This window comes from Saimiri boliviensis, chromosome 5 (genome assembly GCF_048565385.1).
Source record: "Saimiri boliviensis isolate mSaiBol1 chromosome 5, mSaiBol1.pri, whole genome shotgun sequence".
Classification (NCBI taxonomy): domain Eukaryota; kingdom Metazoa; phylum Chordata; class Mammalia; order Primates; family Cebidae; genus Saimiri; species Saimiri boliviensis.
The window spans coordinates 73,692,728-73,707,234 of NC_133453.1; the positions used below are offsets into that span (position 1 = coordinate 73,692,728).

Here is a 14,507-nt window from a genome sequence, read left to right on the forward strand (position 1 = left end):
TGTAGTTGACTTCCCTGTCTTTCTCCTCCCTAGGCGCTATTTCCTCCTTGTGCTTCTTTTTCCTTTGTCACTCCCCGTCTCTGTCTCAGAAACAGTCCCAAGATAGTGACATTGATAAATAAAATGATAGCTAGCATTTTTGAGTATCTGCCTTATCAATAGGAGATCCTTCCATTGAAAGTGACCAAAACCCAACAGAGTTAGGTTTTATTTTGGGGGGAAAAATAAAGGAAAAGTATCTAGTGAATCTGGTTTTAATATCAAAATATCCAGTACCTCAAATGGTATCATTAGGGCAGTCCTTTTCCACTTTTAGCTCTACTTTCACCTATGCTGGCTTCATTTGCAGGCTGGCTCTTCCACAAGATGGACGAAAGCCTCCAGTAGTGCTAAGCTAACATCCTACAGCCTTGTAAGCACTGCCCTTTGCCCACCAAAAAAAAAAAAAAAAAAAAAAGGTTGAGGAGGGATCATGTTTTCTTCAAAAGCTCTAGCAGAAGTCGAAAGTCCTAGAATTGGTTCTAATTAGGTCACATCGTCTCTCAACCACTCACTTTGGTCAGCAGTATGTGATGGTCTCCTTGGTATGAGATGGTCTCTACCACATGCTGACCTGTGTGTCAAGGGGTGGGTCAGCTCTACCAAGCCACACAGGCAGACAGTGGGGCAGAGGTTTTCTCCAACAGGAAGAGAATAGGAACTGTTAGAAAACATGTCCTAAGCAGGCAAAAAACCCCACAAAACTATGTACTCTACATGCTACATATAATATATAATAAGGACAATTACTGTTCTTATTTAATCCACATGTCATGTCCTTTCAAGATAGATCTTGTCTTTATTTAAAAATAATAAAACTGAATATAAATAATTTGCCTAAGATTGCAAAACCATTTAGTAACAGAGACTAGTTTTAAAACTAGACCAGTGAGTTTCCATGGCCCATTGCCATGCTAGTTTGGTTTTGCTGTCATAGCAGTAATCACAGCAGTGGAAAAGAGAAGTCAGTGATAGAATCTAAATAAGCCTATAGCTGTTCTTGCTGTTCCCTGCTCAGGCCATTTTGCAAGATGTGATTCTTGTCTCCTAGGCTGGCAGTATTTCCCAAACCCTTACTGGTCACTTCACCATTTGTCAATTTCCTGCCTTTGTAAAAACTAAAATCTCAGATACTCAGTGATCTAGATTAGCTTCTAAAATAATTAGAAAAGCTTCTTTCCCACTAAATTCCAATAGGGTAATAAGTGCCTATTTTCAAAGAGGATCAATTCAGGAAATCTAAATTGTGTGCCTCTGTAAGGAAATGGCATTTAAATTGGGATCTGAAAGCTAAAAGGGAGAAACAAAAGGAGACTCTTCCAATGAAAGAGAACAGCCTCGAAGAAGACATATAATCAAGTTGACCAGTAACACTTAAGAAGGGAATAAGGTGAGGGTGGGGAGGTAGACCTGGGGCTAGGTAAAGGGGATCTTTCACTACAAACATAAAGAATTTGAAGGTTATCTTCAAACAAAATGAATTCCCAGCAAGTATTTGAGTACAGGAGTAACATGGTTCACTTTACATTGTTAACAATCACTCAGCTTCTCTATGGAGAAATTTAGGAGTTTTATGCTTGGTCTAGCAATTTGGCAATGGAGATGGAGAATAATGGATAGACTCAGAATTGGTTTTGGAGGTGTGATGTTTAGGTGTAAGACAGAAGAAAGTTGATGCCCTTGTTTTCTTAGATAGGAAGTTTGAGAAGAACGATGTTGAACCTGAAAATTCCAATATGAAAATTGGCCATGCTTGGAGAAACAGAAATGTTCTTATATGTGTATATTTAAGAGTTAGAATACAGAGACACATTTTAAATATTTTAATCCTTATATTTTTATTGGCACTTTAGAATTCACAAAGGGCATTGACATGTTTTATTTCACTTCATTCTCAAAACAATTCCTGAGATTGGTGTTAGTATAATCTTCTCCTCTGAGATGGAGAAATTGAGGGGAATAATTTGCTTATAGTTCTCACACAGCAAGCTTGTAATCAAGCTAGATTCAAAAGTGTTCTTTCCAACAACAACAACAAAAAAATTAACTGACCATGTAATAGTGTAGCAGATCTAGGGAATGTACATACTGGTGACATATGGCTGAAAAATGTTTCAGTTCCAGATTTTATTCTTTTTCCTTATGGTTATAGTTTCTTCTCTCTGCTGGAGAAGAGGTTGAAGGCTCTGCAGCCTTGGCTGACAAAAGCCTAGCTGGGCACTTTCTAGCTAGGCAGCTTCTGCAGAGCTATCTCCTCCACTGGCCCCAACCCTCCCTCATCCCACCCAGCTAAAGCATAGGAGCAAGCAATTTTACAGACTCTTCTTTAGGTACAAATTCTTCTCTTTTGCGTGAGCTTATGGCAAAAGTTTTTTAAAACTGACTATGAGGCATGGAGTCAATAGACATGTTTTATTAAACTAACATTACTATGTATAATTTTGGATTTTTTGGCATTTATAAATCAGAAGATATTGCACAGACACATAAAATTATTTATATAAGGATTTCTCTTGGAATATCATTTCAGGCATCAATGACTTATATGCCTAAAATTATCAGGTACCTACTGTCACTTAGCCTCAGTGGGTATTTTAGTTTGTAATCTGTGGCTTAAGGACCACATTTGTCATTAGGTGAAGGCTATATATCAAAGCTTGGTGGGCCACATGTAGGCAAGTGACACAGATTGTTCTTCAGTCTCACTATCCCTGGTTGAAAGGGAAAAATTGAATGAGATAAGGAGAGAAAAAGATATTAAGTATGGCATGCTCTCTTCAGCGTCAGGTAGAAAATCTGCACGGAAACTTGCCATCCCCCACTGAGCCAGAAAAGGAAGAAAATCTTGGCTTGAACTCACAGGCTATAATAAATGTGAAGGGAAGTAGGTGAGACCATTTTAAGGTCCTTGGGAAAAAAAAATATATATATACCATGGAACTGGTCCAGCATAAGAAATGTCCCCAGAGTTATGTATTATACTAATGAAATCTCTTGACCATCTATGTTGCTCTTCACACCCAAAACTTTGAAGCATCTCTCCTCTTGCCACATGGCTCTCCTTCTGCCCCTTCATGCTGGACCATCTTCCCAAGCCAGCAGCTTAGAGCGATGAAAAAGTTAATACCACTTCTGGGTAGGAGCTAGAGCCACAAAATTTCCCTGGTCTGACTGCCAGGGCTATTTCAAGGAGAAAACTCTGCCATTTTCAGAGTAACACTTTCTTAACACATAGTGATAAAGTTTTGCAGTGCCATTAATTCAGGATTGTACTTCATTAACAGTTTGATAGACTCATGCATCTATTAAGATATGTGTATCTGTGGGAATATATGTTCAAAGTTCCAAACAATTGACTTCCAAATGCATTTTTGGAGCACAACTCACGTACAAGTTGAAAATTGTCTGTTTTAAACTTTGAGGCTAAAGGATAAATTTAACTAACCAGCAGTTACATTCTACATGTTGTGTATTGTTCATCATGATAGCTCAACTTCCTGTATTATTTCTTGTCTTTGTCTGTAGATTAAGAGTAGAAAAGTGCAATAAATTTGGAGTCAGCCCTGTTATTTGGCAATATTTCCATAATGTTTAACTGAAACACAAAGTTAGAGTTTATGTTTATGTACTTTGAGGAATACTGCCCCTAGATGAGATAAAGGTTAAGGTAATGGCTATATTTAAGTGAGAAAAAGAAACTGGAAAACCATGGCTTGGTAAATGCAATGTCTATCCTGGGAAAAAAATCGTAAACAAATCACTTTCTATAAACCCAGAAACAAGAAAAGATTAGTAAATAATAACCAGTATATTTTCATAAATAGCAATTTCTACCAAATCATAACATAATTATTTTCTTAGCAACTATGCAGTTAGATCAAGGAGCAAGATTTCAATCCACATGTACAACATAATCATTGATAATTTGGGGAATGGCTTATGATTTTTTTTATAGCCATTAAGTAACAAAAACAGATTCACAGCCTTGATATGGCAGCATCATTTGGGTTACTTATTTAAAGTATAAAAACTACGTATCAAAATCTGACCAACTAAATTGGAATCACATCACCTCTATGAGTTTAAGAACATTTATTCTGTTTTCCAATGAGCTTTCTGAGTTACAGAAAGTTAAGTAATCTGTTTAGGATCACACTGCCAGAAGGCAGCAAAGTCAGCTTTTGAACCAGAAATCTGATTCCAGAGTTTGTACTTTTAACATAAGACAAAACAAATCATACTTACATTTTCATAATATTGCTTCCCAGACTATTAAACTGTTAATTACCAGGGTTATTACTAATTTTTCTATGTAACTTCCTTCTTGCTTTTTCTTTAAAACCAGAAATTATTTTTACATGGCAAGGATTGCTGAAGACCTTGTTGAACAATAGATGCTTTAAGTTTAGGTCTGTGCTGCCCAGTACAGTAGAGTAATTAGCCTTGTGTAGCTATTGAGTATTTGAAATATGTAAGTGTAAATCCAGATTTCAAAGACCTATGACTTAGTATAAAAAATATATAAAATATCTCAGTAATTTTCATATCAATTTTATTCCCAAATGATAATAATTCAGATATGTTGGGTTAAAAATACACTGTTAAATTGTTTTCACCTGCTCTGTTTTTCTTTTAATGTGGCTCTCGGGAAATTTAAAATCATACCTGTAGCTCAGATGTGTAGCTTACATTATATTTCTATTGGAAAGTGCTGGTCTAGGCCAATTCCTGTATATTATCTTCTATTAATGCAAATAGTTGATCATCCCCTAGTTTATAAATGTCTTGGTGCCATAACCTAGGTATCTTTGTTTTCTCTTTAGACTGTAAAGACATGGCAAATATTGTACTAAACAGTTAATACATATATTTTAAATTGAAATCAATTGAAATTAACAATTGGACCTAAACTAGGTTCTTGCTTGTTTCTGGATGTCTGCAATGCTTTTACATAACGATCAACTAATCATACATGTGCTTAATAAATTTGGTACCTGTATATGAAGACATAAGTGACAAGCTAGAACAACCCCTATTGTATAAATGTTACATTCCTGCAAATAAATCCGTAAATTGATTTTTCATATTTAAAATCTAGTTGCAACCTCAGTCACAATGCGATGCTTCAAATTTTGTTTTGAAGCAGAAAATTATCCATGTGTTAAAATGATGCTATTAATTTTGAACAGTTCTATTTATTTGTAGAACTGCAATTAAAGCATTTGTTTTGGCCCTATAAGAAATGAACTGAAGGACAAATATTAAGAATAGTCATAGATGTGCCTGAATTGTACTAAACCACAAAGTCTTGATGCTTATAAGTGGAGCTAGTAATGACAATGTTCCTATAAGCCTTGGGTTGTAATGAGAGGTTTGTTTTGAGCTAGATACTACTATATAAATCTTTTCTCCTTCACCACCAATTTTGAACTATTTCTTTTTTATTCAAGTGACTTAATGCAATAAAAATTATCTTGATAAGTTATATTAATGAAGTCTTTGTTGAAATAGATTTAAAGGATGTTAAGTTACTTCACTATAATGAGCCAACCAATACATTCTTTTAAAATGTTTTTAAAAAGTCACCCAATTAAATAGTTCATAAATCTTGATTAGTTTAAAGCTACGTAATAATTGTTAATATAGTTTAAGGTACAGCAATTTCTTAGCTAGTCTTTGAACTCTTCCCTCTTGGACCCCTTTCTTACATGTATAGTGGGAAGGCAAATATCTATATATTTGAAAACTAGAGTTATTCAAGTGTTTGTTGTAAGTAAACAGTATTTCCTTCAGGCTCTTCCTCCCTTTAATATCATCAATATCACTAGTCCTTGGAAACAAGCATCTTTTTTTTTTTTTTTTTTTTTTTTTTCTTGAGATGGAGTCTCACTCTGTTGTCATGCTGGAATGTAGTGGCAAGACCTCAGCTCCCTGAAACCTCTCTCTGCCTTCTAGGTTCAAGCGATTCTCCTGTCTCAGCCTCCTGAGTAGCTGGGACTACACGCATGCACCACCATGCCCAGCTAATTTTTATAGTTTTAGTAGAGACGGGATTTCACCATGTTGACCAGAGTGGTCTTGATCTTTTGACCTCGTGATTCACCCACCTCAGCATCCCAAAGTGCTGGGATTAAAGGGGTGAGCCACTGGGCCTGGCCTGGAAACAAGTATTATTTTATTAATTCTTAACACTTATGAAGTGAATGATTGGCTTCTTGCCTATGTAAGCAATGACAAGGAAGTAAGGTACAGACAAATGAGGAAAAAAACATACGATCAATTTCAAATAATAAAATTGACATTCCAAATGGCATGAAGGTGCTATCATATTTGAAATTCTGCATATTGGGTTGCTATACAAGTCTGGAGACATTTGCTTCATTGGAAGGCTGTTTAAAATAAATCCATCAACACCTTAAGGCTACATCTATGAAGCTTGTCCATAAGCATTTATGGTTCAGCCTGAGAAAAGCAGAGTTCTCACAGAAGAAATGCTATGAAAAATGGTCCTTTAATATTGGCCTTGTTGTTAGCTTCCTGGGTAGCAGGGATGTCTTGCACAACAGTATGTCTTATGAAAAATTTAAGCAAGACAAACACAGTTATACGGCAAAACCTTACTAATTCCATTTATAAATTCAATTTTACAAATATTCTCCCATTGCACATATATATCTTGTTACAAAATAATCTTCTACACATTCTTTAAATTTTATACACGAATAAAGGGAATACACTGTAAAATCAGTAAATGTTTTTATCTGAGGCTTGAACAATTGACAAGTGTGCCCATTTGTTTTTAACTTTTGTGTCGAAGTATTAGTTTTCTCTATGTCAAAGGACTTTTAGGTTTAGAATCACATATAAGCATTGGGAGTGCTTTGGTTTCATTAGACTCACATTGCTGAGTTTCAGCCCTTTATACCTCCTTTCATCTTATCTTTTTAATTGGCCACACTATAACTGTACATATTCATGAGATATATAATGGTTTCAATACATATGATATATAGTAATCAGGTCAGAGTAATTAGCATATCTATCATCTCAAACATTTATCATTTTTGTGTTGAGAACATTCAATATCTTCCTTCTAGCTATTTGGAACTATATAATAAATTGCTGTTAACCAAAGTCATTCTACAGTGGTGTAGAAAGCTAGAATGTATTGCTCCTATCTAGCTGTAATATTGTGTCCTTTAACAGATTTTTCTCTGTCCCCACCTTCCCCCCGTTTTTGTCTAGTATACTTTGCTCTTTTTACTTCCAGGCAGACTCCCTTTTTGGACCATTTTGTGTTTTGTTTCTGAATCTTTCTTGTCTCTTTTACTTTTTAGTTCTCAGGGCAGAAATTTTCCCCTCTCCCTTCTTTTATTTCGCTAGCATTACTTTTACTTTACCACTCCTTATCCATCTTTTCCATTTCAATCATTTATTACGTCTGCTCACGGTTTTGGTTGAATAGTGGCCAAGCAGCCAACATCACGGGTGTTCTCTTCTAAGTATGGTCCTGTCTCCTTAGGATGAGTCTGTTTATTTTCCTCATCCACGGGGTTAATCAGTACCATCTTGGTCATCCTCACACTCCAGCCCATGATTTAGACCATCTATGGATTGTCATTACTTTCTCATTGTCTCTTTGTATTACTAGTAATTGTTTCAAAATTAGCTTTTAATATTATTTGAAATGAAGAGATTCTTATTTAAGATATATATGTATATTCTGCATTATATTTTACTGGTTCTCTTACCTGAGCCCCCAATATTTCTATCAGATTTTACTCAGCATATTTCTGGGGAAAGGAAGCATATGCAGTAGGTTTGAAAGGTGGACCGTATTCAGTACTGAACAACCTCACTTTGTCCTTACATGCTCACATTCCCCACAGCAAAGGCATTTGCATTGCACAAGTCTGTTCAGATTTTATGATGATCTCACAATGGCGTTCAAGGACAGATCCCTGAATGAATTAGAAAAATATAGCTAATATTACTGACATAGGTGATTGTTCCTCTAGTAAGCACAGGTGAAACTCTCCCTTCCTTCAAATGGACTTTGTGGTAAAGTTGTGTTTGTTTTCTGAACTCATACTCCTTCAAAGATGATAGAGGGAATGCAGGCAGAGGTGAGACTTGGAGCAGTGCTTCTCAAACTCTGTTGAGAAGGTGAGGTCTCTATTCTTCTATAAAATGAAATAAAAATTAATTTCTAGAAAACTGAAATGAAAAACAGGCCCACAACTACATGCCCCCTTTTTTTATTATTAAAGTAAACAGATACAACATTAATTGGTCAAATTGCTTTACAAATTTCTAGAAATGGACTCTCCACATCTTTATTTAACCTTGTCAGCCTGGCGCGGTGGCTCAAGCCTGTAATCCCAGCATTTTGGGAGGCCGAGGCGGGTGGATCACGAGGTCAAGAGATCCAGACCATCCTGGTCAACATGGTGAAACCCCGTCTCTACTACAAATACAAAAAATTAGCTGGGCACGGTGGCACGTGCCTGTAATCCCAGCTACTCAGGAGGCTGAGGCAGGAGAATTGCCTGAACCCAGGAGGCGGAGGTTGCGGTGAGCCGAGATCGCGCCATTGCACTCCAGCCTGGGTAACAAGAGCGAAACTCCGTCTCAAAAAAAAAAAAAAAAAACCTTGTCGCTGGCCAGGAAGGAATGGCAACCAGCACTGATTGGGGGACCACACATTCACAGCCAATTTAGGACACTTCTACCCATGCCAGATAGAAAGTGCTTAATTTTTAAACAGCAACTCCATAAATATTTATCGAAGGAGGGGTAGGGTGGGGTTGCTTTACTTGAATTTAGAAAATCCTGAAAGTAGAAATCTGTTAATGACCTAAGACTAACTATAGACAATAAACTATTATTGAGGATTCTTGGTAGAAAATAAACATAAAGTTAATGCTTGCTATATCATAACATGATCTGTGCAGATATGCACCCTAAGGCTTAAAAAAGAGAGCTTTTGAAGAATGGGTGAATTTAAAATGAAGAAGCTTAAAATTTCCTTGCCCAGATATGTTCTTCACAGAGAAAAAGCCTTTCTCCCTGGCTCTGTCTAAATGTAAGTAAACACCTTGGGAAACACTGCGTCAGAGTGTTTTTTACACGTTTGCATGTTGCTTCTTTAATTTTTTGTCTGCCCACTGCCAATTGATTTCAAGTAAGTCGAATTTTCGGAAGGAATTTCATTCACATTCATGGATCCTGGATTCTTCAGGGGCTTTGAGCTTTTCCTCTGGGATAAGCAAGCACTGCATAAAATAGGAAGTCAATTGGGATTAGAATTCAATATGTCAGCTAACTCAGAAATCCCAGTACAGAATTTAGCACTTCTGGTCAACGGATACTCTCCAGGGAACTTGGCCTCTAGAAATCAATTGTTGGATTCCATCCATCTAACTCAAGAGTTGGTTTGATGGTGGCTGTTTTCATTTTCTATTATGAAGAGAGTGATAATGTTTATTTTATGAGAATAGATGGTAAAAACAATCTTTACTTCAAAAATAGTATCAGTTCTACTGAATGATTAATTTTCAAGATTTTTGAATTGGGAAAGCTGAAATCACTGTAAAAAGAATGTAATGCCTTCAGTTTTTTGGAATGAAATGAAATGTGCACCCAATTAAGACTTTCATTTAACTCAGACATTTAAAATATCCAGAACATAAATGACTTCTCTTGGCTAAATGTCTTATGTACAATAAAAATGAGGGTAAGTATCAGGTAAAAGGTAAGTGGTATCGTTGGATTTCCTCTATAATTAAGAAGAGATCCAGTGACAGTTTGTTTTCACGGTGCACATTAGAAATTGTGATTGTGCTGGTTTCTCATTTAACTTTAGAATAATTTATTATGACAAGTAACAGAAAGTAGATAACAGAGATTAAGCGGTTTATACTTTCATACTTCTGTGTTGTGTTCCTGTCTTACAGACTTTTATAGTATTGAATAAAGGGAAGGCCATCTTCCGGTTCAGTGCCACCTCTGCCCTGTACATTTTAACTCCCTTCAATCCTCTTAGGAAAATAGCTATTAAGATTTTGGTACATTCATATCCTTTTTCAAGTGATTAATATTAACTGTTTGCACATAATCTGTAAGTACTTTGTAGCTAAATGTAAAATTAAGTTAGGAAATGTCCATATTCTATGGTTTTCATCACTCTCATTTTGCATCTTTGTCACATAAGCCTTATTCTTAAAGTTGATTAATCACAAAGACATTAGTGAAATACACGCTCTTTAACATATATATAATATACACACACACATATATGGATTTATGTACATATATATGTACATATATATACATATATATGTACATATATATATTTATATACATATATGGATTTATGTACTTTTGCTATCTTTCTAAAAATACTTATATATATAAAATCCTACAAATTTAGAGTAAGACAGCTATATTTACCTTTACCATCTTTATACAAAATTTGTGATGGTGTAAAATTTGCAGTGAGCAGTGATGTGACAACAGAAAAATCTACCTCCATACCTGATTTTATCCATAATTATGATATAAAATGCTTCAATGTATCTTAGAATAAATCTTTAAGCATATTTTCTCTCAGAGAATGTCAGGAGACTTTGGCCAGTACTTAGTTAATTCTTGAAATTTCCTGATGGTTGTCGTAAAGGAAATTTCCTGATGTTTGTCGTAAAGTACTGGAATATTAGGTGAATTTCAAATGCAAGTCATGAGTTATGATGCTGCCATGCAAAACTGATTGCTTAGTAAAGACTCTGGAAGTTAATGAAAGAAGTGGGCATATATTTCCAAATGGTCTTAAGGGATTTGGCTTCATGATTCCACTGGTGTTAAAAAGGACGCCACAATTAATTCATTGATCAATTTAGTAAAACAATTCATTTCTAATTGTATCTTGTTTGATAACTTTGACAATAATAGATATAAAAATACCTTTAGAATTATCATAAGCTCATACAACTTTTTTTAAAGGATTCTAAAATTTAAAAGGCCATTCTAATTTTATGCTGATAGCAAGAAATTTCTAAGTGGTATAAGTACGCTATTACTAAAATTAAAAGATTTGAAACATAAAAATCATATGATGAGGGTTTTTACTCTTATGGAAGTTTCCTTATCCCAATTTGTATTCCTAGTGCCATCATGTGGTCATTTGATGAAAACTTTCTTTTACAGCTATGGAAAATTTTTGTTTTGGCAGTAAACTATAGGGGAGCAAATATGGGATATCAATGCAGAAAACGTCTATTATAGGCCTGGGCCCTTTATCTATTCCTCCAGAGCTTAGTTAGGCCTTATTTCTCTGATTCTAAAAATATAGTGATAAACTAATTGTTTTTTAAGTTTCTTTTCAGCTTTATAATTCTGTTATGTCTGTTCATTTGTTTTAGGTACCACTTTGAGTATATTTATTTACTTACTGGTACTGTTTGTTACAAGCATTTCCAATGTATTTCCAATATATTAACTCATGTAATCTTCATGTCAAAATGATTACATGACAAAATGACCACATTTTAACTCCACTACAGAGAAGTAGGAAGAGATACAAGGCAATGGCACAGGGAGGTTGAGTCACTTGGCCAACATTACTTTGCTATGTTGAATTTTAATTACATTTCCATCATGTTAAGTGCTAACCTTCAGGCATGTTCACTTTTAATGTTAGCCAATGCTGCTGTACTTGTATACATTCAGTCAAAATTCAGTCAAAACAGAGCAACCCAATAATTAGCATTACAGTTACTTATACCACAAATTTTTTTCATGCATTGAACTATGTTGGTTAAGATATGTTTAAGAAATTACAATATTGCAGATAAGTGCCCCTCCTCCACAATTTACTAGTTTATTCACCTGAATGAGTTCAAGTCAATACTTTCTGCTGAAAAACTATGCAACTCCAGGTGACACAAAAATAGTCTTCTTACTGAAGTTCTCTGTGAGGTGAATATATTGATTTAATAATGCTTGTAAAAACAACACCTTATACTGATATTACCCACATTTTACACATGGACAAAATTGATATATAAAGAGATTAGATGACTTGCCCACAATGCATTTATCCCTGAGTTTTGACTAAGCTTTTCAAAGTTAGCTTCTTGTAATATAACACTTGGATTTGGATTTTCTTTTGTGTGTTCCTTAACAATAACCTACATTATTCAGCATGCTAATTATGTGCACTATTTTGACAAACTGTGTGTTTATGACAATGAGTAGCCCTCCTGATTGGACAAAGAATGTAGAGTAAGTTCAACTTCTATTTTTTAACAACAGATATACATTTGAGATTTTGAAACTGTGTCTTAAAGTATTCTTAAAACTGAAAAGCATTTTATTAAAGCCATTTCTAGATAAAGTTATGCAGCAAGAGGACAACGCTCATTGGCATTAAATCTGATTACATCTCTCTTTCACCTGTACCTGGTGTTCAACAGAAGACCACCACTCTTGGACATTTACCCCTTTTCCTTTAAAATCTACAGTAGCCAAAACAAACGTGATCAAAGCAATTGCAGAAAAGAGCCTGTGTGATAGACCTTGGTTCCAGTTAAATTCCAGATAATTTCATTGAGTCAAGAATCAAAAAGCATTAGTTACAAATGCCATGTGAAGACAATAGTGAACCTCACAAAGTTTTCATTTCCATTAGGCACAGGCACATCCAATTCATGTCAGGCCGGTATCAGTTCCAAGTGTGGTCACCAACAAATTGAAAAGTAATCCAAAGTTTCACGACTGTAGAACTTGAAAATTCAGTGAACTGAAGACTAAACTAACAGAAATGAACTTTTTGTAGATCTTTCAAAAACCAGAAGCATTACTAACTATATTGACGGTCTCTCTGTTCTGGGGATTCCTTCAAGGCAGAGAGGCCAGATTTGTGATAACTGCAGCTGGGCCACTCTACCCATAGCGGCTCACCTGTCCACACTTCCATTTGTAATGCCTGTTACAACACAGCTGCTGACCCGACCCGTAACAACTACAGAAGTATTAGGTTGGTGTGAACATAATCGCGGTTTTTGCCATTACCTTCAACTGAAGGTAACATTTGCACCAACCTATTTCCAACAGTGTCTCCTTTCTTAGAGGCTGAGGCCAAGAAGAAAAATGACATTCTGAAGAAAATAATAAATTTTATATACAAAAAAAATCATAAAACATTAACGTTAATACAGGAGGCCCCACAGGTTCTCAGTCACGCTAGCTTCTGTGATTTTATGCCCACTCTCACACCCCAATTTCTGAGTAGAAGATTTAAACTTTGGAAATATGTAAGTTTCTGAATTATCACAAGAATTTTATCTTAAATTAAATTTTTACTTCTTATAACCCTAGAATTATTTACTTTGATTTTAAAGAAATCCTTATTCCAAGTAAGTTTAACTGTCTTGGAGAAAAAGAAGATATAAGACATGCTGATTTGTCAATTTCCTCTCATTCTTAGAACACCATTAAAATTGATGAGATTTTTTTTTCCCTAAAAGAAAATCATTTCATGCTTCTGCAATATTATTGATTGGCTATTCCATCATGTAAACATAGTAAATATTTGTCAGGAGATTGTGTTTATTTATGTAAATACCAAGACATTTCAGACAATAGCTAGATAGATTTCATACACCTTATATTTCTCACATTACTCTTAAGACATTTTATAAAACAACTCTTTGTGTATTAGGAAGTTGAATTTAAATTTAGGGCTACATTTTACTTGTATGAAAATAAAATCCATCTGCTTAGTTTTCTTTTTTAATATTCATCTATTCCACTGATGGAGTGATAAGAAATTGGTATGTTATGAAAAAACACTGTAACTTTATGAAATTTTTTGGATGCTTGCTTTCAGATACACCTTCACAGGAATATATACTTTTGAGTCACTTATAAAAATTATTGCAAGGGGATTCTGTTTAGAGGATTTTACTTTCCTTCGGGATCCATGGAACTGGCTTGATTTCACTGTCATTACATTTGCGTAAGTGCCTTTTTTGAAACTTTAAGAGAGAACATCGTTTGGTTTTCTATCAGTGCTTAAGCTTTTAAAAATAAGCTTGCTTTACTTGTGGAATATTTTGGTGTGATTTAGACTTCAAACTCTGGATTTCAATTTAGCACAACAAAGGTCTAAGTGGAATTTCACCATGGCATGAAAGCTTTGCAGTAGTTGAAAACTGCAATCTTCACACACAGCATGAATTTCACATATGCCACTCTTACACACACACATACACACACAATCACATATGAACATATACATTCTAGTATCAAAACACAAGCATATTTGCAATACCTCTGTGAAAATCCATTTAAAAATTCAGCCACAAAAGTTTTATTGGCTACACAAATTTGCAATGACCTTGCTTATATTACATACAGATTCTTTCGTGGTTTAGTAGAATAATAAAAAATATCTAAAGCATCAAAGT

General features: G+C 34.9%; 1 protein-coding gene across 7 annotated transcripts in view; it reads left to right on the forward strand.

Annotated features, from left to right (window-relative positions):
• The window catches only part of SCN1A (sodium voltage-gated channel alpha subunit 1), a 131,648-nt gene that overhangs the window by 58,051 nt on the left and 59,090 nt on the right, over positions 1 to 14,507 (forward strand). For all 7 annotated transcript variants that reach the window (XM_074399550.1, XM_074399553.1, XM_074399551.1 and 4 more), the window contains exons 3-5: positions 9,996 to 10,113; positions 12,231 to 12,321; positions 13,928 to 14,056. In XM_074399550.1, the coding sequence (XP_074255651.1) occupies positions 9,996 to 10,113; positions 12,231 to 12,321; positions 13,928 to 14,056 (338 nt within the window). The remainder of the gene's footprint in view (positions 1 to 9,995; positions 10,114 to 12,230; positions 12,322 to 13,927; positions 14,057 to 14,507) is intronic.